At 48.7% G+C, this 27,151-nt stretch overlaps 1 protein-coding gene across 1 annotated transcript in view; it reads left to right on the top strand.

Annotated features, from left to right (window-relative positions):
• DISP3 (dispatched RND transporter family member 3) overlaps positions 1 to 27,151 on the top strand; it is a 135,216-nt gene that overhangs the window by 93,420 nt on the left and 14,645 nt on the right. The window contains exons 14-17 of the mRNA XM_086920042.1: positions 15,854 to 15,984; positions 17,091 to 17,266; positions 20,210 to 20,336; positions 22,209 to 22,354. Of these exons, the coding sequence (XP_086776168.1) occupies positions 15,854 to 15,984; positions 17,091 to 17,266; positions 20,210 to 20,336; positions 22,209 to 22,354 (580 nt within the window). The remainder of the gene's footprint in view (positions 1 to 15,853; positions 15,985 to 17,090; positions 17,267 to 20,209; positions 20,337 to 22,208; positions 22,355 to 27,151) is intronic.

Raw genomic sequence — 27,151 nt, 5'->3', positions numbered from 1 at the left:
GCCTGAGCTGGGCTTTCATTTTCTGATTTCAGTGAAAGTAGGGCGTGCGGAGAGGGCTTTATCATTTGCTCTGGAATCTCTAGGGGCAGTGGGATGAACAGTGCCCCGCAGTTATGAGCTAGGAGCTCATTCGGAGATTCATGGATGGCCAACCAGCCACTTGGTGTGGCCAAGGACCATCCGCCATATTTAGAGATCCTCGCCATGTAAGTGTGCACCATATTGATGAAAGTATCCTAGCCACTGAGTAGACAAGGCAGGCATGAGGTTGATTTGCAACCAGATAAGAGGTTTTTGATGGTAGAGCCCGGTGATGCTATTCCATTACAATTCCAAGGCCGTAATGGCCGGACCAGGAATCAGGCGTTTCCGCAGGAGGCTGGAAGGGTGGGGAGACGGCTTTGTAAGTGTGGGCCGGGTTTGTAGCAGTGCAGCAGTTTTAAAAGCACTGCAGAGTTCCTTGTTTAATCAGCAGTTTTCGTGCAACAATAAAAGTGTTAAGTTAACTCTGGTAATTAATGTACCATCTGGATAGAGATGGGAGTTTTGTCTAGTGGCAGTTTTGACTCATCTAAGGTAACATAGAAGGCAAATAGGCCTGCTGCCGAGAACGTGTGCCATGCATATCAAAGAACAATATTTTATGTGTATAGGTCAATGGGTTTCTGCTATTGTCACAGAGATTATTTTGTTACTGTGCAGTTCGTAAGTTACAATCGCAGTCTAACACGGTGACTATAAAGTGCAATATAAGAGCTGCACACAAACTGTATTGTACAGGTTGGAAAGTTATGTTTTTTCCTAGTCTTTCATTATCCTGATGTTGGTAAAAAGGATTGTTGGGGTAGAAATAAATTCTTATTATTAAAGTCAACCCTAACCACTGTGTTATGTTCTGAATGCTGAGTTTATGTTTATCCAGACCAAGCACTCTTAAAAAGTGCTTACCAGGATCGATGTCATGTGAATCCTACACCTTGTAGTCCCCTTTGCCTTATGTAACATTTTCTATACACTGATTTACAATGGGATTTAAAGTGCTCTGACACCCTACACTGGTATGAGAGGTGCTATAAAACATATAAAATATATGTTAGATAGGAGCCATGGAGAGATGAGAAGCACTGTTGAAGGATGATAATGAGGGAACCATTGAAGGGCCCAATAAAGATTGTCGTATCCTGGTGCACAGTAAGGTCATCATTTACTATGCTTTAAAAGCTAACACATTTGAATATATATTGATAAATGTGTTGTCGAATGCACCATTTTTTCCCAAATTCTCTTGGGCGGAGAACCCCCCCAAAACTCCCTTTGTAGTAGTCAGAGTCGCTCACTGCACTCGCGATGCACTGTACTAGTTAGACTAAATTTGCCAGGGCTGCTTTGGGTTCCCAGTCTGGTCCGGCACCAAGCTGTCTGTTTCCACTCACTTCTAAATGAGGCTGGCTAATCTGCATTGGGCGGACACACAATAGCCTCCACCTGCTGGGAGAAAAGTCCTTGCTACTGGGCTGCCAGGTCTTGGTGACTGATGGTCACCTCACCTTTTTTAGTATTTGTTTTCCCTGCTCTGCAGGTGCAGGAAAAAAATGCAATGTGGAATAAAGCTCCTTACGCATCTGGGTAGTGATTTTTTGTTTTCTAAAAATACATTCTTCGTCTTCAACGTCAACGTCTACATGAGCCCCCTCGCAGACATCGCACGCCAGCACAACCTCAACATCATCTCCTACGCCGATGACACCCAGCTGATCCTCTCCCTTACCAACGACCCCGCCACCGCCAGAGCCAACCTTCACGAAGGGATGAAAGAGGTAGCCGAATGGATGAAGAACAGCCGCCTGAAACTGAACTCGGACAAGACGGAAGTCCTCATCCAGGGATCCTCACCCGCCGCTTGGGACGACTCCTGGTGGCCCCCCGCCCTAGGCAGCGCACCCAAACCATCAGACCACGCACGCAACCTGGGCTTCATCCTGGACTCCTCCCTCTCCATGACCAGACAAGTCAACGCCGTCTCCTCGTCGTGCTTCAACATCCTGCGCATGCTACGTAAGATCTTCCGGTGGATCCCCACCGAGACCAGGAAGACGGTCACCCAGGCCCTCGTCACCAGCCGTCTGGACTACGGCAACTCCCTCTACCCCGGAACCACCGCCAAACTCCAGAACAGACTCCAGCGGATCCAGAACGCCTCAGCACGACTCATCCTGGACATCCCCCGCCGCAGCCACATCTCCGGACACCTGAGAGACCTGCACTGGCTCCCGGTCAACAAGAGAATCACCTTCCGTCTCCTCACCCACGCACACAAAGCCCTACACAACCAAGGCCCAGGATACCTCAACAGCCGCCTCAACTTCTACGCTCCCAAACGCCAGCTCCGATCGACCAGCCACGCCCTCGCCGCCGTCCCCCGCATCCGAAGAGCCACCACAGGGGGACGGTCCTTCTCCTACCTCGCCGCCAAGACATGGAACTCCCTCCCCACCCACCTCCGCCTGACCCAGGACCACCTCGCCTTCAGGAAGCAACTCAAGACCTGGCTGTTCGAGCAGTAGCGGACCCCCCTCCCCCAGCGCCTTGAGACCCTCTGGGTGAGTAGCGCGCTATATAAATGCGATGATTGATTGATTGATTGATTTTCACTCTGGTGGTTTGTTTTAGGAGCCAAAACACTTTTGCAGAGTGAGTGTTTCAAATATGGTGCCATTCTACAACGTTCAGTGCCTTCAGCGGTGCACTGGTGGCTCAAATGAATGCACAGAAAGCCCAACATCTAGCAAGTATCTCCAAGTTTGATGGGCTTTCCTCTGCCAGGGGAGCAGAGACCAAGGTCTTAGCTGACCTGGTGTGCTTAGCTCCTTAGACTGTAACTGCCATTATCATGTTTGCCAAAGAATGTGTAACTAGTCATGTCCTCACAGATGTAAGCTAAAAACATTGTAAAAGTTAGTAAAGCCCCATATGCTGTTCAGGTCCACTCAGTCAGCTTCATTCTGTTGGTATCTAGGGGAAGGCCTGATCTGTAGCTTATACAATGCAGGGAAATGGCTTCTAATACACGGATATACATTGGTAGCTACTAGAAGCTAATACATATGCTAAAAGAACAGATAATGGACGGAATGCTGAATTAATCAAACATTCACCCCAATCAACAGATCTGGGTTTAACCCATCATTGTTTTTACCACCACCCCACCCTAGTTTGGACCCAGCCATAGGCTAATCAGTCTTGACCTTGCTTCTCATAGGAACTGGCCAGTCCAAACTGCCAAGCCAGGTCCTCACTGGACCATAAAACAAGCATCCTGGAACCGTTTTTGGGGTATCATCCCTCATCACCCAGGCTAGCTTGAATTCAGCGGTGCAGTGATCACAGGACCCAATTTTGGGCATACCCTTCCCAGTTAGGGTGAGGGCACCAGTTATAGTTAATTTAGGGCATGAATTATAGCAATTTAAGAAAACTATATCAGGGAATTTCAGTGGTTTATTATAGTTGTTTTAATAGTCATTTTCACTTAACTATAACGTCCCTTTAACCTTTGTTTTTTCAGTAAATTTTCAGTTTTTTTCAAATCCAAAGTTAGATATTCTTTCCATACCTAACTATAACATCACTTTAACTTTTGTTGTTTTCAGTCAATTTCTAAGTTTTTTATTAACGTAAAGCAATATTTTATTCCCATACGTAATGCCATCCCCACACCGCATGCAGACTTTTGGCCTTGCGTGGTATGGGGTTGGCCTTGCTTTCAACCACTCGCGGGCAGCCAACCATCTGCCACACAGGGCTTTTGGCACTATGCAGCATGGGATTAGCCGCAAGCCAAGGCCTGTGGTCAGGCCTTGCATCTAATCCCCTGGTGCAGCCAATCAGACTCTGCGAATGGCTGTAGGCTCTGTACAGCGTGTGTTTGGACACAGGGCCTGGCCACAACCCAACACCTTATATGGTATTTGGCTGTGTGCAGCATGGGTTTGACCAAAAGACTTGGCCTGCTGCCAGGCTCTGCGCCCAACCTCAGCTTGTAGCCAAACTCCCACAGGCACGCACAGCTTGCTATGTGATGTCACAATACAAAGGGTGTAATTTTAAGTAAGGCAGACCTACTCACTTTGCCAAAGGGTTAGAACACCAAAATTTAAAAAGTGGGGATACTGGTTTTATGAAGGGGTCTTCATATCAATATATATAAAGCAGACCTATCATTCTTATCACAAAGACAGTAGTAATAATTAAATGTACATTGAAGCCTTAAAAAAAATCAACAGGTCTTTGAGTCTTTTTTTAAATGCTTTTCAGGCCACAAAGTGTAGCTATAGAAACAACGGCAAGAGGGTCATTTCTTCCAACTGATGAACATACAGCTCCAGCCTGAAAGCTTTAAAAAACATATGGTGAGCTCTCCGGGGTTCATTGATTTAGTTAGCCTAGTGGCTTCCTCTTTTCTTTAATGTTGCTGGGGACTGCAGCACACCCTGCAGCCCCCCCACAACATAAAAAAAGGCTTGGTGATGCCGATACATCTTCTATGGGCACCACCAAGCTCCCTCAAATATAATTTAAAAGCCCTCACAGGACATTATGGAATTCTCCTTGCTCCACCTGGGCACCCACACCCTTTTCCATTGTTGGTGGCCATGGGGGAAGCACCAGACCCTCTGCTGTCCTAGCCGGCTGCCCATGTGGGCGCTGGAAACTCTCTTTATTTGTGGGTGCCCTCCTGAGGCACCTGGGGTACCCACAATCCAAAATTAGTTGGAGGCTGTAGGAGGAGCCTCTGCACGAACCGGCTCCCTAGCCAGCACACATTGTAGTGCTGGCTGAACGCAGCACCATTCTCCGTTTCCTCTGCCCGACCAGGAACAGCTGTTTTCACTTCTCCCATCTGGGTGGGAGTAAAGATGTGTTTTGTGCCTGGGAGAGTGCTGGCAGGGTATACCAACACTCTCCTGGACTGGATACAGTGTCTGTATTGACTTGGAGTCGGGTGGTCACCCTACTCACACTTATTTAATATTTCACTTCGACCTTTCACACCATGGACCTTTCTCAACTCTGCCTATGAGGATGTTAGAACACAGGCTGTGGGAGATAGAGAGCAACAGATCAAAGAGGGGCATCGGATAAGAGGTGGGAGAGGTATATATTGGGAAGAAGGGTGAAGACAGCGCAGGAGGTCTAATCAGGAGCTGAATTGAAGTGTTTCATGGTGCCACAATTAGTGGTTGGCATTTCAATCCAATGGTTCAAGAATCAAAAATAGCTATGTCTGTTTCTCATGCTAGGCTCATACCTTGGTCTCTCTCTGGTTTATACCCAGACCAATGGTCTTATCATTCTCTGGTTCGTGTTTAGATCTTCTACGGGGATGAAAAGCTGGACTCTTGTGAGGTGCTCATTCACAGGTCTGCATATTTCTTGTGTCTGGTGGTAGGTGTCAGAGACCGGCCTATCTCTCTCTCTTTCTCTCTGTGTCTCATTTTCTTTCTCTCATTCTCTCTCTTCCTCTGAGTTAGGCTCAGGGGTTGGTCTTTAATTCGGTCTCTTTCTCTACCAGTCTCTTTGCCTCGCTATTCTTCTCAACATCTGTCATTTCCTTTCACTCTCTCTTTGTAATTATTTCTGTCTTCTCTCATGCCAACTATTTCCAGTCTTCTCTCTCTTTTTTCACACAGACATACACACACATTCTCCCTCTCTGTTTCTCACCCTTGTTCCTCCCTCTCTCTATTCCTGCTCAATGTGGACCCAGTCTCAGATTTCAGTATTTCGCTCTCTTTCTTCTCTCTCTTGGTGTCTTTCCCTCCCTCCATTGCAACCTATCTGTCTCCTTCTTTCTCCCTCTTTCTGCATCTTTCTTCTCTCTCTCTCTTGCCTTCTCTCTTTCTCTGGTGCAGCAGCTTGGTTTGCAGTGTGGGTTGGGTCTCCCACCTTATGAACATCCTCTGAATTAAGCAGATTTGAAGTGCATAAAGCAATCATGCACAATAATAATTATTTTACTATTACCATCAGATATGCATTGAGATGGCCCTGTTTGGACTACATGTGGACTTCTTGTGAATTTCTAAACCTCTACAATGCACACACACAATCCCCTAAACCTGGGCCTTAGTCTCTTTGAGACACTCCCAGTAGGGTTGGTCTGGGCCCCGTTCCTAGAAGGTACCCAGCTAAAGGCCAACGGTGAAGGCTTCCTTGGAATATGGCAAACATTCAAGGAGCTAGAACTGGTCTCCCAGTCGTTTTGGGGGTGCTGGAATTGCTGCCCAAAGTGTTCTCAGGTCTCCACGCCACTGCTAGACTGCTCTCTACTAATGAAGGAATGAATCCAGAAACAAACATGTGTGTCTAGAGTTACGCAGCACAAGCCACACTAGCAAGAGTAAACAATTAAAGACTGCTACTGAAGTAGGTGATATCATGCAATGCATTTACCAAGATGCATTGGGGCAAATTGAATGCTGGGACGTGAGGCAGTATGCTCCCACCATCCTCCTGCTTGAAAGGTCTCCCTTGAGCTACTGAGCTGTCCACCTTGTGTTGATGCGCCAGCACCTAGTTACTTGTACAGAGACCTGAGAAGACTTCGGGCAGCATTTCCAGCTCCCCCAAAATGACTTTTGCTCCTCTACTGAGAAAGGAATGAATCCAGAAACATGTGTCTAGAGTTACACTGCACAGGCTGCACTAACAAGGATAAACAATTAAAGACTATGACTGGAGTAAGTGTTATCATGCACTGCATTTACCATGATGCATTGAGGCAATGAGTGCTGGGATGTGAGTCGGTATACCCCCTCCCTCCTTCTGTTTCAAAAGGCTACCTTGACCTACTAAGCTGTCCAGCTTGTGTTGATGAACCTGTGCCCAGTGACTGGTACAGCGACCTGAGAAGACTTTGGCAGTATTTCCAGCATCCCCATAACAACGTATTGCTCTCTACTGATGAAGGGATTAATCTAGAAACATGTGTCTAGAGTTACACAGCACATGCTGCACCAACAAGGGTGGAAAATTACAGACTACTACTGGAGTAAGTGTTATCATGCACTGCATTTACCATGATACATTGGGGCAAATTGAGTACTGGTATGTAAGATAGTGTGCTCCCACCCTACTCCCACTTGTCTTTATGTCCCTCTGTGTTCTTATTACACACCCATTGCAGTGACTCGTTGATGGTTGTGACATCCTCCTTCTGGTGCCCCTGCTCCTAGAAGCAATTTAACTCTGCAGCATTAGCATTATGAGGAAAGTAAACAGCTCACAGCAAAAAGATGTGACATGGTGCATCAAAGTAATATTACCCGTTCTTGATTACTGCTGTGGTCTGGATCACACAGTATTGAGGGGGTTCAATGAATACTGCCAAGTTTGTGTACCACCAAGTACATTGAATAACATTGAATTGCAATTTGCCAACCCTATATTGGCTGAACTTCAGACTTTCCAATCAACAGCGTAGCCTGGCTGAGACGAAGATGTAAAGCTTTACTCAATCCATGCTGCCAGGCATTCTGATAGGGCGGTGAGCTGCCTGCTAGCCTTAAATTCCTTCTGATGAGGTCAGAATGTACCAGCCCAAAGCCACTAGTTTGTGCATCATTCATCTGACACAAGTCACTCATCGGTTGATTAATACCCAACATGGTAAAACACCTGGTCCCAAAGATTTCCCTAGTGATTTTTTTGCGGCCAAATATGCCAACATTGGGCGCCGTATTAATTAGCAGCACTCCAGGAGGCTCTTGAGCAACGCATTCTACCTCTGACTGGTCGGCATGCCAAAATTGTAGTATTTCTGGAGCCCGGTGGCCCCCAGAAGATCCTGCTTCATATTGCCCTATTTCGCTGCTCAATTTCGAGCCCAAACTCCTCGGCAAAGTCCTTGCTGATCGTCTTCGATCATGTATTCAAGATCTCATTTATCCAGATCAATCTGGATTTATGCCACCGCGATCCACCAGGCACAACATTAGATGGGTTCACAATGCCATTGCTAGGGCCCAAGAGCTTGGCCGGCCCATTCTGTTGGCCAACATTAATAAGGCGTTTGACTTCTTAAGTAGGACATATCTCTTCAAACTCCTTTGTGCCATAAATGTTTGACCTCTATTCTTAGCAAACACACAGTTGCTATACACAGACCTCTTGGCCTTGGTACAGGTGGCGGGACATCGGTCGACCCCCTTTTCCATATATGGGAGCACGCAACAAGGCTGCCCTTTCTCTCTGTTGCTCTTTGCCCTGGCCATAGAACCTCTGGCATATTGGTACGACAAGACCTGCTGATTCGTAGGTTCGAGTGGCCACACGAATACTCTGACAGAATTGCACTTTACGCCGACTACAAAGTCTTTTTTCTGACTGATCCGTGGTCCTCCGGAACCCGTATCCTCAAGATCCTTTGGGTATTTAGGAGACCACTGGGATAGGGACCAACCCCTCCAAATCTATACTCTTTCCCGTGTGCGGCGACCAGAAACACCAGACCTGGGCAGCACAACTAACCCATGCTGCGGAGGGATTTAAAAACTTGGGAGTATTCATATTTCCGTGTTTCACGACTTTGTGGATGTATAAATCACTCCACTGTTCTCCACGGTCTGTAGTGAAACTACAGTATGGTCCCAATTGCCTCTATCACTATACAGGTGTTCACCCATTTTTTAAAATGGTGTCCTTACCCCGCTTATTATATCGGCAGCAGAAATTCCCATACAACATCCCCAGCTCATGGTTCATGCAACGGAATGCAATTCTGAACACGCATATAACATGGAGGGGCGATCCTGGTGGCACTTCACAAGTGCACACAATCGACTTACTGTGGAAGCATTGTAGCAGCAGATATATGCATATTATTCTGCATCCCGTCTCCTAGTTATCAACGAGTGGTGGTGCAGCTCTCAGTCGCATTCAGCATATGCTATAAAGCGGCTGGCATTGAAAGACACCCCTTTGCAGAAACTCCTGTACAGTCAGATAAATCTCGATACCTTCCCTCCGGCCAGCAAAACTGTCATACAATTATGGAGACGTACGGTGAAAACCATGGGCTGGATGGGCCAACTGACAAAAACAGGCTTTTGCAAATGGGACCTCATTGTAATTTTCACCTTAGGCGACATTATGCATGGCTGTATCCTTAAATCCTTTCAGCAATTACAAACCGAGTTTCATCTGCATAAATCACAGTTCCACAGGTATCTCCAATTGCGACATGCTCTAAACCCTCATATCCATCAATTGGAGGCTCTACCAGAGTTCCACTCCCTCGAAGGCCGTTTATTAATGGGGGACCTGGGGGTGCACAAGATCAAGCAAATGTATCAGATATTAATCACCCACACACGCAACACACTATACAAGAGCAGCTTGGGAGGTCGATGTGCCCACTTTGACAGATGAGGACTGAACCGAGGCCCTAGCTGGTCCCCAAAACGCAGTGGTCTCCTTGTGATACCGCTGCATACAATTTAAGTATTTTCATTGTGCATATTACACACAATCCCAGTTGTGGAAGACAGGAGTTTCCAGTCCCCCCAGTGCCTCCGTTGTACATAGGATGAGGGCTCTTTCTACACACGGTGTGGCGCGCGACCCGATACAGCCATTCTAGAGAAAGGGTTCGGTGTAGTTTGTTAATTGTCAGGTCTGATGTGCCACAGGCCAAATTGTTATGGAAGTATAAAATCAGGTACACTATGTCTTCTTCATTAAATAATAATGTACTTTCTGGGCTTCGCCCATTTTTTACCTTTAAAAACGAATAAAATGTGTTGTGAAAAAAAAAAAAAATAAGTCACTCGTCGGATCTCAAGAGGCAGCTCCACAGTAACACACTGGACAGTGATCAGACTGACACTATATAAACCAATGTACCAGGCAATAAAACCTTGCCGCCCGATGGCCAACACATGGCAAATTTGGTAGTTCCATCAGGTCTCCATAGATTAGTGTGATCAAGCATGCCCAAACCCCACAGGCTCCTTTGGCACCATTATTGATGGCGAGCTCCACACTGAAAGGTTAAGGTTCATTTCTAATGGTAACATTGAAGGCCCCAGTAATGTAGCCAGGGTGTCGCGGGCCCTATTGCAAGCATGCATAATGGGATCCTGAAGTCGGGTTGGGTGATTCAAGACAGTCATAATAAGGGTACACTGGCCCCTACAGCTCCTGCCATTGTAGGTGCTGAACCTATGAGAACTACACCTGTGGTTCCCAAACCCTATGGAGAAGAGGATTCATTATTATTAAACATATCCAATGAGAAGCCTGAACCAAGCTGTCAAGCAGGCTGTAAGGATAAAATCGGAAATTAAAGAAATACATTATGTTTGCCCTTGACCTGGCTGACAGAATAAACAGAACTATGTGCTTGCAGCCTGGACCTGGATAAATATAGGCTCATGGTTCAATTCTGTAAGTGCTCTTTGAATGAATAGTGCAGGAAAGGAAGGGCCAAAGCAAGATTGCTCAACATAGGTCAGGAGAGCGGGAGCCAAATACATTTGCATTATACCCCTTGTTTTAATGATTCCCATATAGATTATATATAGATTTATCATGCAGTGTGAACCAACCCAGAGTCACATGATATGAATTATTCGCCATCTAGTGGTTGAGCTCAGAAAAGTATTTATTTCTACTGGTAACACCTTTTGTTGTGTTGGGGCTATGTCAATATTAGGTTTTCCCTATCCAGATTCCATTTTTGTTACCAAGTTATCATGTGGATAGTCTAAATAGCTGGCACGTGTCTGTGACTGACTCCGATCAACATATTGTAATTGTACTACATTTATAAAGGGTTTCATAACCCAGATTCGGCGCAGACGTGCATCCGCGAACGGACAGCACGCTAGGCTGCGGGGGAGTGCTTGGTTGGAAGAGTGTTGAACTGCTGTGTGGCCTATGTGGGAGGTGTGTTGATGACGTAGGTGAACAGAGCGGTGCTCCTGACCTGCCTTCAGGCGCAGTCCCTCTGTGTGTAATGGGATGAATCGCGTGCACTTTACATTGATTTACTTAGGGCACAAGTCCTAAATAAAGAAGTGGGGGGACGCTCAGAGACGGAAGTGACGTCACGACAGGAAGTGACGTCACGGAAGGTAAAAAACCTAGAAGTGGGGGGACGCACAAATATGTGAAGTGACGGCACGACCGGAAGTGACGTCACGAAAGGTAAGAACAAGCATTTGCAATGCAATAGGTCTCGCAGCATTAAAGTTTGAGATATTGGCATTGTGTATGACAATGCGTTGCATAAAGTTTTTAGCAAACTTTGAATTGATGAGCAGTGAGAGTGTGTGCAAGAGTATGCTGTTGCTCACAGCCGTTATTATTCACACAGCTCTGATGATGCACCTCACGCACGGGGCTGACGCACTTATTATTCACACAGCTCTGATGATGCACCACAGGCACAGGCTCACAGCTGTTATTATTCACACAGCTCTGATGATGCACCTCACGCACGGGGCTGACGCAGTTCATATTCACACAGCTCTGATGATGCACCTCAGCCTCGGGCTCACAGCTGTTATTATTCACACAGCTCTGATGATGCACCTCAGCACGGGGCTGACGCAGTTATTATTCACACAGCTCTAATGATGCACCTAACGCACGGGCTCACAGCTGTTATTATTCACACAGCTCTGACACTGGGCTGACGCAGTTATTATTCACACAGCTCTGATGATGCACCTCAGGCACGGGCTCACAGCTGTTAATATTCATACAGCTCTGATGATGTACCTCACGCACGGGACTGACGCAGTTATTATTTACACAGCTCTGATGATGCACCTCAGGCATGGGCTCACAGCTATTATTATTCACACAGCTCTGATGATGCACCTCACGGCGCACTGTCCCTTTGTACAGAGTTGAAATACACCTCTCCTGCTCTACTAACAAAGGGCCCCAAATGACTCGTACGTCACCGCTTTCGGCATCTTATCGAGTTTATCAATCATGGATATACCGGCCCGCCACTCCACATATGCATGTTACGAGCAGTCACTCCACACTGATCTCCGTCGCATTCTGCGAGGGGCAGCAGTGAACACTGTTTCAGTAAGTGCGAACTGGAAGGATGCTGTTTGAAAGTGCGTGCACTGAATGTATTGTTTGGTACATGCCTGCGTTCTGTCGAATCAGCCGTAAAGTGTGACGTTGTGCGGGGGAGGGGGGGGCTGCGCGCAGCTGTGCTACTATTGAGGCTTGCATAAAGAAGATGGGGCCACTGGGAAATACTGGGGGGAGGAGGGGGCTGTGTGAGTTTGTTGCACAGGTTAGGGATGCTGCTGTAAACACGTGTACAATATTGCCCTGTGGTGTTGCTTTTTTGCAGTAATAAAGAAAGACACTTTAGAATAACTTGGCTGTTGAAAACTTGAGACATGGCTGCTGGGTTTATTTTTTCACTCTTGTGCCATGCTCTTTTTTTCGTGTTTCATGAAGTAGGGAGGCATGGTGAGGCTGTCATCCGGCGAGCATACTGATGGGTGGCAGGGTCACAGGTGACAGGGTGGTAGTCTGGGGAGTCTGTCAGTGATAGGGAGGTGTGAAGGTGGGGTTTGTCGGTGTGCAGTGACAGGGTCTAGTGGCTCAGTGTGTGGAGAGTGCGAGGGGGAAGTGTGTTGCCTGGGCTGTTAGTGCTGGTTGGGTGAGGGATACTATGGCAATGGTGTAGAAGTGTGGCCAGTCAGTGCATCAGAGTCTGTCAGTACTACTCTGTGTGTAGGATGTAGTCAGGGGGCGCCAGCGTGCAGGTTGCGGTGCCTGAGTGGAAGGGGGAAAGGTGCTTCCGTGTAGGTCGAGGTTATCGTTGAGAGTTGTGTAGGAGTGTCTGTGTGAAGGGTGGCATGGTTTTAAAGACAGCGTGGGTGTCGGTGTGCGGGTTTGATGGCATCGGATTGTAACTGCAGACCGTGACAGCACTGTGGGTGCTCGTGTGTGCGGGGCTGCGGAGGGGGGCTGCCAGTGTTGTCAGGTATGTGGCTCCGCTCCCTCCCTCTTCCACGGTTCAGAGGTCGCATTCCTTCCCTTGGCCCTGGGGGATGAGCGCGCAGAGCAAGGTCTACCCCGGGGGCAGTACACAGGAGCCCCGCCCAGGGGAGCGAACGAGTGATGGGGACTGGCACATCCAGGGCCATCGAGAGGCGCAGCACTGATTTCCACCACCCGGCACAGGACAGCAGCCAGAGCTACTGCAGAGAGGCAGCAGCCCAGAGGGGCTACATGCATTCATGCCAGCGCCAAGAAAACAAGTGTCCAGGAAGGGCCCCGTGCCCAGCTGCTCTCCCTGGGATCTCACCTGTCACAGCTCGGCCGCCTCCTCTACTTCCGGTCGGGGCGCCGGTTGGTGACATCACAACAATCCCAAAGCTCTAACGCGCCACGCCTTGCCAGACTCTGCCCCCAACCGATAGCCCCGCCCCGAAGTTATGACGTACGACGTGGACTGTGGCGCGCGAGGAGAGGGGATGCATAAACTGGTGTCCAGCGCAGCTTGTGCACGAGATGAGGGGAAATACCGGACTGGCGGTAAGTGGGACGGGGGGCGGTGCGCTTGTGTGTGCGAGCGTGTGTGTGTGCGACGGAGGAGCGTGTGTGTGTGTGCGCGACGGGGGTCTCTGTATGTGTGCGTGCGTGTATGTGCGCTCGTGTGTGTGTCTGTGTGTGCGCATGCATGCAGGGGGAAGTGTGCCTGTGTATGTATGCGCTTACCAGGAGACAGACACGGCGAGCGCGTTCGCCTTTTGCGAGATGCGCGCGGCCAGGTGCTGTCTCCTGGGAAGCAGAGTCAACAGCCCAACTTTTGCCCAGTGCACTCGGGTAAAACTAGATGGCGGAAAAGTGAGAAAAAAACATGAGCCTTGCAAGGCATACACTGATGTCTAATGCAGTTGCTTTTACCCACTGAGCTAGCTAACCAGACAATTTACCCCGGAGAGGAGGAGCGCGAGAGAGGCGGGGCGAGGCTCGGAATCGTACTCGAGGAGCTTTTGGAGGGGCTGTTTGTGCTTTTGTAACCTGACTCAGCCATGACGTATCACTGAATGGGCTTGCCGGGGGGTGCCTGTGTCGGTAATGGCTCACTTGCTGGAGTGGAGGCGCCCTGCCTGGGGCCTTATTTATACTGTCTTTGGGAACTGTCGGCTCAGCACATGACCCGGAGCCGTAGACAGCGCTAGCGCCAGCTCAGCACAGCTTTTGCACAGGGGGGACGGCGTCCACCCGGTAAGACCCCTTAAAATAAGTGGGGGGACGCTGTCCACCCGCGTGGTACCCCGACTCGAGCCCTGGATTTACTGTTGCAAGATCGGGCGAGTCACAACAGAATCCACGCAGGAACGGCAGAGGAGCAGCAGCCCATGGCATGCACTGGATACAGGTTGTCATTACAAATGTTATACACAGTCCCCCCTGAGGCAACCGATGCTGGATCCCCCGGCCCAGAGTATGTTCATACAGCTGCCATCATGCCAAGCAGCATTCCCTGTGCCAGTCTTCTGGTCACAGATGCGCCTGCCTTGGGCCCCTGCTATGCCTGCATAGTACATGAACAGATCTCGCTTTGGAATGAGCTGACCTTGAAAACGAGTCGAATGTTTTGAAATGAGAACAGCTGGCAGCTGAGCCGCGGGGCAGGCCGGGGGATGTAGTTCCCTCTGCTTCCCCTCCAGCAGCTGGTGTGTATCTAGGAGCGGCAGGCCTGGAGGTTTCCCTTTCTTTCTGCTCGTGCCAGAATCTGAGGCTGGCATATATTTTAGGCGGCTCCCGGCTGACAGGTTGGTACAGCTTTCATGGTAACAAGCACGTTGCTTTTGTCAGTCTTTTCATTCCGTTGGATGAGCCTGGCCATGTAATTAATCCTGATACACTTTTGTGGCTTGAATATGTTATAGATTTATTCACATATGTTATCTTTCCAAAATGTTCCCTAATGTTTAAATTTTCTCTCTACCCCTGTCTTTCACCACCTTCCATACTGCTACTTTCCCTAACAACATCCACGTTCTCTTCTTCTCCAAATTGCTGCTTCCATCTCTCCATGACACCTCTCACCTCTCTGGTTTCCTTTCTGCTTCCTTCTCTTTCTCTCCTTCGCCCTCCCCCCTCTCCCACGTCTTCCTCTCCTTCCATCCTTCACTTGTACTCTCCGTACATTATTGTCCTTCCCACTTTTACTGCACTGATCCCCTTTCTCACCCATCCTCTCCACGCACCCCTTTCTCCTCTGGTACCCCGTTCTCTTCCACTCACTCTTCCTTCACTGCAACCGCTCTCTGCCACGCTTCTTGGCTTTCCTTAACTCTGATGTGCTCTTCTCCCCACCCACTCTCATTGTTTCCCATCTCAAATCCCCTGCTCCATCTATACTAGTCCCTTTTCTTTCTCCTGTTGTCCCTATTTTTCTTCATTGTCATCCCTTCTTCTCTGCTATATATTATCGGCCACGCCCTTTGTTCTCTTCCTTCATTTATTTCACTTCTACCCTCCTTCTCTTCCATCCTATTTACTCCCCACACTCTGCTTTCCCCACATAATCTTCTCTCTAACCATTCCCTACTCCCCCACCCCCTTTTCATCTCTCTCCCATCATCCACGTCTCTCCCATTTGTTCTTCTTTGACTGACACTTCCCCCAATACACTTCTCCGCTGCCCTTACACTCTCGCTTCCATCTCTTCTTACTCCACACCTCTTTTCTCTGCTCCCATATAATGTATCCTCGCTCTCCCTTCCTTCAACCACCTGCCCCATTCTTCACCCTCTCACCTTTCCCCCTTGCCCCGTATTCCCTCTTCAAATTGCAGGAAGCTGTACTTCGCCCAGTCCCACAAGCCTCCGTTCCAGGGCCGGGTGTGTGTAGCCCCTTCAGGCTGCCTGCTCAACCCTGGTCCCAATGGGCAGAACAAAGGTTACTTCTTTGCACCAAGCGATAAAGGCAAGTGCCAGAGAAAAAGAGCATCATTGGAAGGGATGACGTGTGTCAGGAATAGATGATGGTCTTAGAGCAGGGGTCTCCAACCAATAGCTCATAAGCTACTGTAGCTTTCCAGCTATATCCGAGTGGCTCACCTGTGTGCAGCCCAGCTCATTAACCCGTTTGTTGCTTCGAACGATCTGCGCCAGTGCTGAACGTTCGAAGAAACGGGTGCGGCGGCGGCGGCCAACGGACGTGCACAGCACTGGCAAGGTAGTGCTCGCGACGACCGTTGGCCGACGACAGCACTAAAGGGGTTACATTAGAAATATTTTTCTTGGTTGAATCATTAGGCATGTGAAAAAAATTGAGATTATACAACAGTAATAATATTAGTAGCAATCAGTGTATTTGATTGAGCATAAGTAGTTCTCTGTACAGAAAAGGTTCGAGACCTCTGTCTTAGAGAGACTGTGGCTAGGAGATCCTCAAGGAATGAAATGCCTTCACAAATGGTCCTAACTTCTCTTTATATGTTTAAACCACATTAATATTATCTCAATTTTATGTGGCTTTTGCCCTCATTGAGCTGTAAAGATTTTTTGATCAAATGTGTAGACAGTATGTATTGGTATTTATACAGGGCAAACCAAGGTATGACGCAAGAGAGCATATTACATTACATGGGAGGATGGGAGACAATCTACAAATTTCTATACATCAAGTGGGTATTACACAAATGCATTTCATACATTGTACATTTCATATTTTTTAGGCATAGTAAGATTAGGTAAGTTGTCCAGAATCACACGATGTTGAGTCAAATGCCAAGGCCGGGTCGCAACGGCACGCCAAATGACTAGGCCACATTTTCTTCCTAGATTATGTGACTGGTGATGGATTAGATGGCAAATCCCTAATTTTTCGATATTCAGTGCCATTACATTGGCTCTAAATAAGTTGTTCCATATATTCTGTTGCCATATTTGAGAAAGGGATTTAAGTGCGTAGGTGAGGAGACGTGTGGCCTGTTATTAGTGTTTGTGTTGGAGTGAGTACATCTGAAGTCATCCACTCATTTCAGATTGGGTAACATCGTCACATACATTTTGTTTACCTCTTTATAGAAGCTCCGAAAAAGAAAACGTCTAGCACTTTAGGGTTCAACCCCTGTGGAAGCTCGGGCTGTGGCAAGCCAGCTGTCCGGCCACTGGTGGATACTGGGGCAATGGTGTTCTTGGTCTTTGGCATCCGGGGAATCAACCGAACAAGGATCCCGGATAACCATGTCCTGGGAGAACTGGTATATATTATCTATCTATCTGTCTGTCTGTCTGGCTGTCTGTCTGTCTGTCTGTCTGCCTGTCTGTCTCTCTGTCTGTCTCTCTGTCTGCCTGTCTGTCTGTCTGGATTTCTGTCCGTTTGTCTGTCTATATTTTTATATTTAGTGAACTCTAGGGGTACTCTGGTGGTGCGCCATGTTTTTGCTGTTGCTGTACTGTTGATCAACAGAACACAGCTGTGCTGACACGATCACCCACAGTGAACCGTTATCCTGACTGAGTGGCCACTGCCCCACATCCCAGCCTTTGAGGGGAGTAGAGTTAGGGGGACTGTGGCCCTAGCACAGGAGTGCCAGCCATTTTCCTCTGGATGGTCTGTATTTAGCGCTCCCTTGTTATGTCAGCACTGCCACCTAAAGGTGTACCTGCAGTAATCACAACATCCTTACTTTACTACTTAACACTACATTTGCTATTATTGCTGTCACTACACAATAGACACATAACTAATTGATGTCAACACTACAGTCCCCACATGATACAGATTTTATTTCACAAGCATCACTGATACTATCTTTATGGCACAGCCTGAGGCCCTGGTGATACTTGTGCTGCACAGATGTAAATAGCATAATGCTAGTAATTTTGCATTACTGAGCATTTTGATTAAATATTGAGTAACAGATGCCATATTCAGAACTTCTATTGGAGACACTGTTTTGTTTTTGTTTTTTTGTCCTCATGTCACCACCGATTAGCACCGTTCTGACTCGACTCGCTTTCCCTTGTGCTCAATATCGGTTTCAGTTTAATCAGATTTACTACTGGGTTATAGTGAGTGCACGCACCTCCCCCCTCCCATCACTCTCCCCAGTTTGCTGAATTGAGGAAGTGTAATCATACATTTAACAAATCCCCAAACCTTCCTTTTCCAATCTCAAATTCAAATTAAAAATGACTTTTTCCTATTAGTACAACATTAATCATAAAAGTTACACACATACATCACAGATAAAAATTCTAAAAACCAAACAATTCCTATAAGCAAATTATCATTTTCCTAGTTCTCAGAGACGCACATAAAAAGGAAGCGACACTAAAACAGGTTAGAGGATCAGGCAACATTCATAAGAAATATAAGGCAGGGCGACATTGTCTAAAATCAAGTTTACGTAAAAGAGGAATTAAGAACCTTTTACGATGATTACGATAACATTTACAAAAGAAGAAAATGTGCAAATCAGCCTGACTTGAGAAATCCTCACATGGCCAACGAGGAAGATCATTACTAGAATAACTACCAGCAGGGTGGCCAAACATACACAAGATATAATTAAGGGGGAATCTTAACAGAATGAATCTGTGCCGAGGGCTTGGGACAGACTCTAAATAGGAGGATATCCCTTCAAAATGCAGTGGGCCCTCCGGGTAGTCCCTTATAGTAGGTTTATCATGGAGTGCATTCGTTCTCGCATCATTTCCAATCTCATTATTACTGCTTCTGTCAAGTTCTTTTTTTAAAAAAAAGCATAGTTCTCTTCCAGACTTGCCATGTGGGGACCAAAGGGTGGGTCCAGGGCTTACATATTTCCCCAAAAATCTTCAATTCTTGGGCAAATGGCGAAACTAGAGACACTGTTGACTATGCTTGGGTGAGATGGGTACCTTTCTATAAGCGATATGTGACATGACCTGCCCGGTGTAAAGTGGGCTTCTGGTATGTTGGTGCATGTGTTAGCCTTGTACTGGTACTTGAACCTTGGCATCAGTGCACAGGTGTTGAAATATTGGACAAGACGATAGCTGTGTCGATATTGGCACCACTGCACATCGTGCAAATCTAACTGTTGATGATGATAACAATTGTTCAGTCCAGTGCAGAGATGTCATTAATGCCTCGAAAAGGGTGTGCTTGCAACTCTCTTCCGGTGCGCTTTTGTGACAGTGGTGCACAGATTTTACCTAGCGCAGTGGTTGCTAAAGTAGTGAAGCTGGTCTTGATGCGCCTTTGCTTCTCATCCCTTGCAGTTACAGTAGTGAGAACACAACTCTCTGCCGGCGAGTCTGCGCCTCGCGTGTTTCTGTCAGACTTCCCTTAGGCCCGTTGCTGCCCCGCCGCAGCTCGCCTCGCGCAGAAGTGAGGACAGGGCTCGCTCTTCACAGCCTGCGTGCTTTGGATGTCTGCCAGCGTGTCTGCGCCTCGCGTGTTACTGCCAGACCTCCCTTAGGTCCGCCACGGCAGAGCCCCAGCTCGCCTCTTGCAGTAGTGTGACAGCGCGCTTTCTTCACAGCCTGGGCGTTTTGGATGCCTAGTACCAGAGTGTCTATGTGCGTCACGTGTTTCGGTCAGACCTCCCGTAGTCCCGCCATGGCAGAGCTGCAGCCCCCAGCTCGCCTCGTCCAGAAGTTAGGACAAGGCTTGCAGATGTGGGGGCAGCGCTCGCTTCACACCCTGCGCGCGCGCGCGTTGGATGTCTAGTTCCAGAGTGTTTCAGACTGTGCCTCGCGTGTTTCTGTCAGACCTCCCGTAGGCCCGCCAGGACAGAGCTGCTGCCCCCAGCTCCCCTCTTGCAGTAGTGAGGACAAGGCTTGCAGTAGTGGGGACAGAGCTCTCACTTCAGATCCTGTGCGCGCGCTTTGGATGTCGAGTTCCAGAGCGTTTCTGTGCCGCGCGTCTTTCTGTCAGACCTCCCTTAGGCCCGTCGCTCGCCTCGTGCGGCAGTGAGGGCAGGGCTCTCCGCGCAGCCTACGGCTCTGGTGTCTGCCACCGTGTGTCTGTGCCTCATGTGTTTCTGTCAGACCCCCCGTAGGCCCACCGTTGCCCCGCGCAGCGCGCCCCGGGTGGCTGTGAGGACAGGGCTCTCTCTCCGCGCAGCCCGCGGCTCTGGTGTCTGTCTGTCTGCCAGCGTGTGTCTGTGCCTCATGTGTTTCTGTCCTCGCTGTGTTCTGTCTCCTTCTGAAAGGGCAGCGTTATCTACGATGACAGCTTCGACCTCTTCCGAGAGATTGGGAACCTGTGCCGGATCTGCAAGGCCATTGCTGACAACTCGGAGCTGGTGAAGCCGGGAGGCGCGCAGTGCCTCCCCTCAGGTACTCGACTGCGGTGTAGAGACGGCGCCTCCAGCTAGAGAGAGGGAGGGGAAGGGAGAACAGCCCAGGCCCTCGGAGGAGGAAGCAGGAACAGTGCCACGAGATGTGCAGGCCAGGAGCAGGGGCCCCTTTCAGGCGCACAAAGGAGCGAGAGAGGCCATGTCCATAGATAGGCAGGCGGAGGTCAGCCCGTATCTTCAGCTATAAGGAAGATGGAGGGCCCATGCACTCAGACATGTCAGAGGTCATTGCACATCTTCATTTTTACAGAGGAGCACCACACATATAAACAAGAGAGTCGATGCTCTTAGACGCACAGCCCTCGGACAGCCCACATATCCAGATGCACAGAAGAAAGAGCGGCCATGTCTTCTGGTGCATAGTTGAGGGCGCAGCAGCAGCGTGTGTACCCACTCAGATGCAGGGAGATGGGTGAGCCTGTATCTGCAGGTACACCAGCCAGTGTGAGGCCCACGTGTTCAGCTGTGAAGAGGAAATAGAGTCCACGTTTTTAGATACACAGCTCAGCGTTTAGTCCGCATTTTAAGAAGAATGCAGGAGGAAGAACCCTCGGAGTCATGGTCAGAGGCCAGGCTGCCTAGACCTCACCTTTACATACATTCAGCAGAATGTATGCACGCCAGAGAGAAAGCAGGGCTCGGGTATACAGGAATCACAAAATAAAATGAATAGTTCTACAACAGTGAGTCTGAGAAGGTTCATTTACTTATAGGAAAGATATTTCTGTCATCTAGTGAGACTGAAACGTATTATCTGCTTATCTTCAAACCATCTCTTGTGTTTTCCTTCCACTCTCCCCATCCCTCCTTTCAACAACCCACTCACCTTGAACCCTTCTCCATCTTCCCCACTTCTTCTCTTTGTCATCTTCCCCCAATTTCTCCTGTCACCCCTTCGCCCTGACTTTCTCTTCGCTGCACCCCTTCACTTTTATGTTCATTATCTCAATTTGCCCGGCATTATTACAATTGGAATATTCTCCTCCAATCTCTCACCTTCTCATTGTCTCTCACTGTCTTTCCACTATGCTTGTCACATCCTCACTTTCCACTTGTTTTGCTTCCCTTCATCTCCCACCACTGCTGGACACTTGACACCCATCTTTCCTCCTCTCCCCGTCTTACTCTCGATTCCTTCCTCACTCGTCCCTCCTGGCTCCATTATCCCCACTCACCTTGATATTTATTATCTCCTTATATTTTCTTTTATTTATTTTATTTTAAGGTTTTATAGAGCGCGAACAAGATCCTTGCGGATATCAGAGCGCTTTACATTAAGCAATGCTAATTATATAGACAAATAAATGCAGGTAAATCAGTTATACATAAAATCTCGTGGCAAAAAAATAGAAAAAGCAGTAAGGTACATAACAGGAGCATACGATTGAATCAAGTCAAGGGCAAAAAGAGTGACTAGGATGTTTTGATGGACCCTTATCATAGTAAGGATTACTAGTAAGGGTATAATTGATCTCAGAACTTATTTAGTCTATGATCAGGTGAATTTTGCCATGAGAATCGCTTTTACTTCCTTTTTGAAAGGTACGATAGAGGCATTCATTCTGGTTTCTGGTGGAAGTGTATTCCATATCCTGGGCGCCATCCCCGAGAAGATTCACTTGTATGTTTTCTTCTTGTTCAACCTTTGAGGTTTCAGTAGTAGGTTTTCCGCACTCATTGAGGACCTTAAACCCCCGGAGATTCTCATTTTCTCTCCCCCAACGTTCACTCTTTTTCATTTTCTCCCTTTAACTCCTTCACTTCACCCCTTGCTCTCTCCCTCTCCTCCCTCCTTCATTCCAATGTTACAGTGCCTCATCCCTGCCTCTCTGTGTTCTGTTCCTGTTGCTAGGTTACAGTATTTCCTCCTTCCTGAAGATGCTGCATCCTGAGTGTAAGGACGTCCCGGAACCCAACCTCTTGCCTGGCCAGCTGTCCCACGGAGCTGTGGGAGTGAAGGATGGCAAGGTTCAGTGGATGTCCATGGCCTTTGAGTCGGTGAGAGATTTATTAGGCTAACACCATTTTAAAGGTTATATTCCCCCCCCAAAGCAGCAGATGGTTCCTCTCCCAGGAGAGCTGCCCTTCTGTTCCAGTTCCCCAGTTATCGAACAACACCAGACAAGATCATTTGTCAATACACTTTCCTGCTGTTTTTGTGAAATACTGTGCAGAATTCAGGCCACTGGCAATAGCAAGAGGTGTGTGAAGTAGCAGTGCTTTTTTTCTCATGAACTTTGACGCAATGTAAAAGCTGCGAAAGTCGCACAGTTCCAAGTTGGGCCTTCATGTGAAATCCAGAACTTTCTACGAGTACTTTATATGCAAGTGTAATTAGTGTTGAGACACTCACTAGGAAATACTAAGCAGGGTATGCACCGGTGTACAGATTTACTGGTGTGACCCTTTGTCAGAGAGCTCATGAGGAAATACAGTGCAAGACATGCACATGTATGCTAAATGCTTGCAAGTTACCCGTGATACATTTTCAGAATATATTTACACAAAATAGGCTCTCAGAGAATTTTGCAATTTATAGAGATCTGTGATGTATAGCTCCCAAAGCTGCTCAGTACAATTGTTACAAAAGGGGAAGGTGATGGACGGAGTATCTGAATCAATCAAACACTCACACCCAGTCAAAAGATCTGGGTTTAATCCATCACCGTTCTTTAGCCCACTCTGCCACCCCAGTTCAGGCATGGCTGTATGCAAATCAGTCTGACCCTGTGCCTCATGGGAACAGTCCACCCCGAACTGCCAAGCCCTGTCTTCCCTGGACCGGAAACAAGCTTCCGAGGACCGGTTTCTGGCATTCCAGCCGTCTTCTGCCCGGCTTGCTTAAATCCAGTGGCAAAGTGAGCAAGGGTCTCACGTCTGAGCATACCCTGCCACACTTATGGCAGCCAAAAGCGGAACAAAAGGGGGTGGTGATGGACAGAGCATCTGAATCAATCAAACACTCACACCCAGTCAAAAGTTCTAGGTTTAATCCATCACCGTTCTTTAGCCCACTCTGCCACCCCAGTTCAGACATGGCTATATGCAAATCAGTCTGACCCTGTGCCTCATGGGAACAGTCCAGCCCGAACTGCCCAGCCATGTCTTCCCTGGACCGGAAACAAGCTTCCGAGGACTGGTTTCTGGCATTCCAGCCGTCTTCAGCCCAGCTTGCTTGAATCCAGTGGCAAAGTGAGCAAGGGACTCACGTCTGAGCATACCCTGCCACACTTATGGCGGCCAAAAGCGGTACAAAAGGGGGTGGTGATGGACAGAGCATCTGAATCAATCAAACACTCACACCCAGTCAAAAGATCTGGGTTTAATCCATCACCGTTCTTTAGCCCACTCTGCCACCCCAGTTCAGACATGGCTATATGCAAATCAGTCTGACCCTGTGCCTCATGGGAACAGTCCAGCCCGAACTGCCAAGCCATGTCTTCCCTGGACCGGACAAGCTTCCGAGGACTGGTTTCTGGCACTCCAGCCGTCTTCAGCCCGGCTTGCTTGAATCCAGTGGCAAAGTGAGCAAGGGACTCACGTCTCAGCATACCCTGCCACACTTATGGCGGCAAAAAGCGGTACAAAAGGGGGTGGTGATGGACGGAGAATCTGAATCAATCAAACACTTACACCCAGTCAAAAGGTCTGGGTTTAATCCATCACCGTTCTTTAGCCCACTCTGCCACCCCAGTTCAGACATGGCTATATGCAAATCAGTCTGACCCTGTGCCTCATGGGAACAGTCCAGCCCGAACTGCCCAGCCATGTCTTCGTGGACCGGAAACAAGCTTCCGAGGACCGGTTTCTGGCATTCCAGCCGTCTTCAGCCCGGCTTGCTTGAATCCAGTGGCAAAGTGAACAAGGGACTCACGTCTGAGCATACCCTGCCACACTTATGGCGGCCAAAAGCGGTACAAAAGGGGGTAATGATGGACGGAGCATCTGAATCAATCAAACACTCACACCCAGTCAAAAGGTCTGGGTTTAATCCATTGCCGTTCTTTAGCCCACTCTGCCACCGCAGTTCAGACATGGCTATATGCAAATCAGTCTGACCCTGTGCCTCATGGGTACAGTCCAGCCCGAACTGCCCAGCCATGTCTTCCCTGGACCGGAAACAAGCTTCCGAGGACTGGTTTCTGGCATTCCATCCGTCTTCAGCCCGGCTTGCTTGAATCCAGTGGCAAAGTGAGCAAGAGACTCACGTCTGAGCATACCCTGCCACACTTATGGCGGCCAAAAGCGGTACAAAAGGGGGTGGTGATGGACGGAGCATCTGAATCAATCAAACACTCACACCCAGTCAAAAGATCTGTGTTTAATCCATCACCGTTCTTTAGCCCACTCTGCCACCCCAGTTCAGACATGGCTATATGCAAATCAGTCTGACCCTGTGCCTCATGGGAACAGTCCACCCCGAACTGCCAAGCCATGTCTTCCCTGGACCGGAAACAAGCTTCCGAGGACCGGTTTCTGGCATTCCAGCCGTCTTCAGCCCGGCTTGCTTGAATCCAGTGGCAAAGTGAGCAAGGGACTCACGTCTCAGCATACCCTGCCACACTTATGGCGGCAAAAAGCGGTACAAAAGGGGGTGGTGATGGACGGAGAATCTGAATCAATCAAACACTTACACCCAGTCAAAAGATCTGGGTTTAATCCATCACCGTTCTTTAGCCCACTCTGTCACCCCAGTTCAGACATGGCTATATGCAAATCAGTCTGACCCTGTGCCTCATGGGAACAGTCCAGCCCGAACTGCCCAGCTATGTCTTCCTGGACCGGAAACAAGCTTCCGAGGACCGGTTTCTGACATTTCAGCCGTCTTCAGCCCGGCTTGCTTGAATCCAGTGGCAAAGTGAACAAGGGACTCACGTCTGAGCATACCCTGCCACACTTATGGCGGCCAAAAGCGGTACAAAAGGGGGTAATGATGGACGGAGCATCTGAATCAATCAAACACTCACACCCAGTCAAAAGATCTGGGTTTAATCCATTGCCGTTCTTTAGCCCACTCTGCCACCGCAGTTCAGACATGGCTATATGCAAATCAGTCTGACCCTGTGCCTCATGGGAATAGTCCAGCCCGAACTGCCAAGCCATGTCTTCCCTGGACCAGAAACAAGCTGCTGAGGACCGGTTTCCGGCATTCCAGCCGTCTTCAGCCCGGCTTGCTTGAATCCAGTGGCAAAGTGAGCAAGGGACTCACGTCTGAGCATACCCTGCCACACTTATGGTGACCAAAAGCGGTACAAAAGGGGGTGGTGATGGACGGAGCATCTGAATCAATCAAACACTCACACCCAGTCAAATGATCTGGGTTTAATCCATCACCGTTCTTTAGCCCACTCTGTCACCCCAGTTCAGACATGGCTATATGCAAATCAGTCTGACCCTGTGCCTCATGGGAACAGTCCAGCCCGAACTGCCAAGCTATGTCTTCCCTGGACCGGAAACAAGCTTCTGAGGACCGGTTTCTGGCATTCCAGCCGTCTTCAGCCCGGCTTGCTTGAATCCATTGGCAAAGTGAGCAAGGGACTCACGTCAGAGTATACCCTGCCACACTTATGGCGGCCAAAAGCGGTACAAAAGGGGGTGGTGATGGACGGAGCATCTGAATCAATCAAACACTCACACCCAGTCAAAAGTTCTGGGTTTAATCCATCACCGTTCTTTATCCCACTCTGCCGCCCCAGTTCAGACATGGCTATCGGCAAATAAGTCTGACCCTGTGCCTCATGGGAACAGTCCAGCCCGAACTGCCAAGCCATGTCTTCCCTGGACCGGAAACAAGCTTCCGAGGACCGGTTTCTGGCATTCCAGCTGTCTTCAGCCCGGCTTGCTTGAATCCAGTGGCAAAGTGAGCAAGGGACTCACGTCTGAGCTTACCCTGCCACACTTATGGCGGCCAAAAGCGGTACAAAAGGGGGTGGTGATGGACGGAGCATCTGAATCAATCAAACACTCACACCCAGTCAAAAGATCTGGGTTTAATCCATCACCGTTCTTTAGCCCACTCTGCCACCCCAGTTCAGACATGGCTATTTGCAAATCAGTCTGACCCTGTGCCTCATGGGAACAGTCCAGCCCGAACTGCCAAGCCATGTCTTCCCTGGACCGGAAACAAGCTGCCGAGGACCAGTTTCTGGCATTCCAGCCGTCTTCAGCCCGGCTTGCTTGAATCCAGTGGCAAAGTGAGCAAGGGACTCACATCTGAGCATACCCTGCCACACTTATGGTCGCCAAAAGCGGTACAAAAGGGGGTGGTGATGGACGGAGCATCTGAATCAATCAAACACTCACACCCAGTCAAAAGATCTGGGTTTAATCCATCACCGTTCTTTAGCCCACTCTGCCACCCCAGTTCAAGTGTTGGGCATACAGAATAAGTAACGGATTGTCCTCACAGACCACCAGGTGTCATGCTTCATTATAGGCAGGCACGGCCCGTGCCGGACGTTATACTGGGGCGGTGACGTCAGGCAAGGGAGAGTCACGGTGGGGGGGTTGTAAAATGTGGGATATGGACCATTAGAGGTAAGTACCGGAAAAAATAAATAAAACGAATTTCGTTGCCCACGCTGCATCGCCAAATGTGATGCAGCGTGGGCAACGAAATTCGTTTTTATTTTTTGGTACGTACCTCTAATGGTCCATATCCTACATTTTACAACCCCCCACCCTGAACCTCCCCTGCCTGACGTCACTGCCCCAGTATAACGCCCGGCACGGGCCGTGCCTGATCATAGGACAATCCTTTCTCTACAAACCCTCCATTTGATGGAGAGCGGGCCT

Source organism: Lissotriton vulgaris, chromosome 5 (assembly GCF_964263255.1).
Source record: "Lissotriton vulgaris chromosome 5, aLisVul1.2, whole genome shotgun sequence".
Classification (NCBI taxonomy): Eukaryota; Metazoa; Chordata; class Amphibia; order Caudata; family Salamandridae; genus Lissotriton; species Lissotriton vulgaris.
The sequence above is the reverse complement of the archived record's forward strand: the minus strand, read 5'-3'. Positions and strand labels throughout refer to the sequence as shown.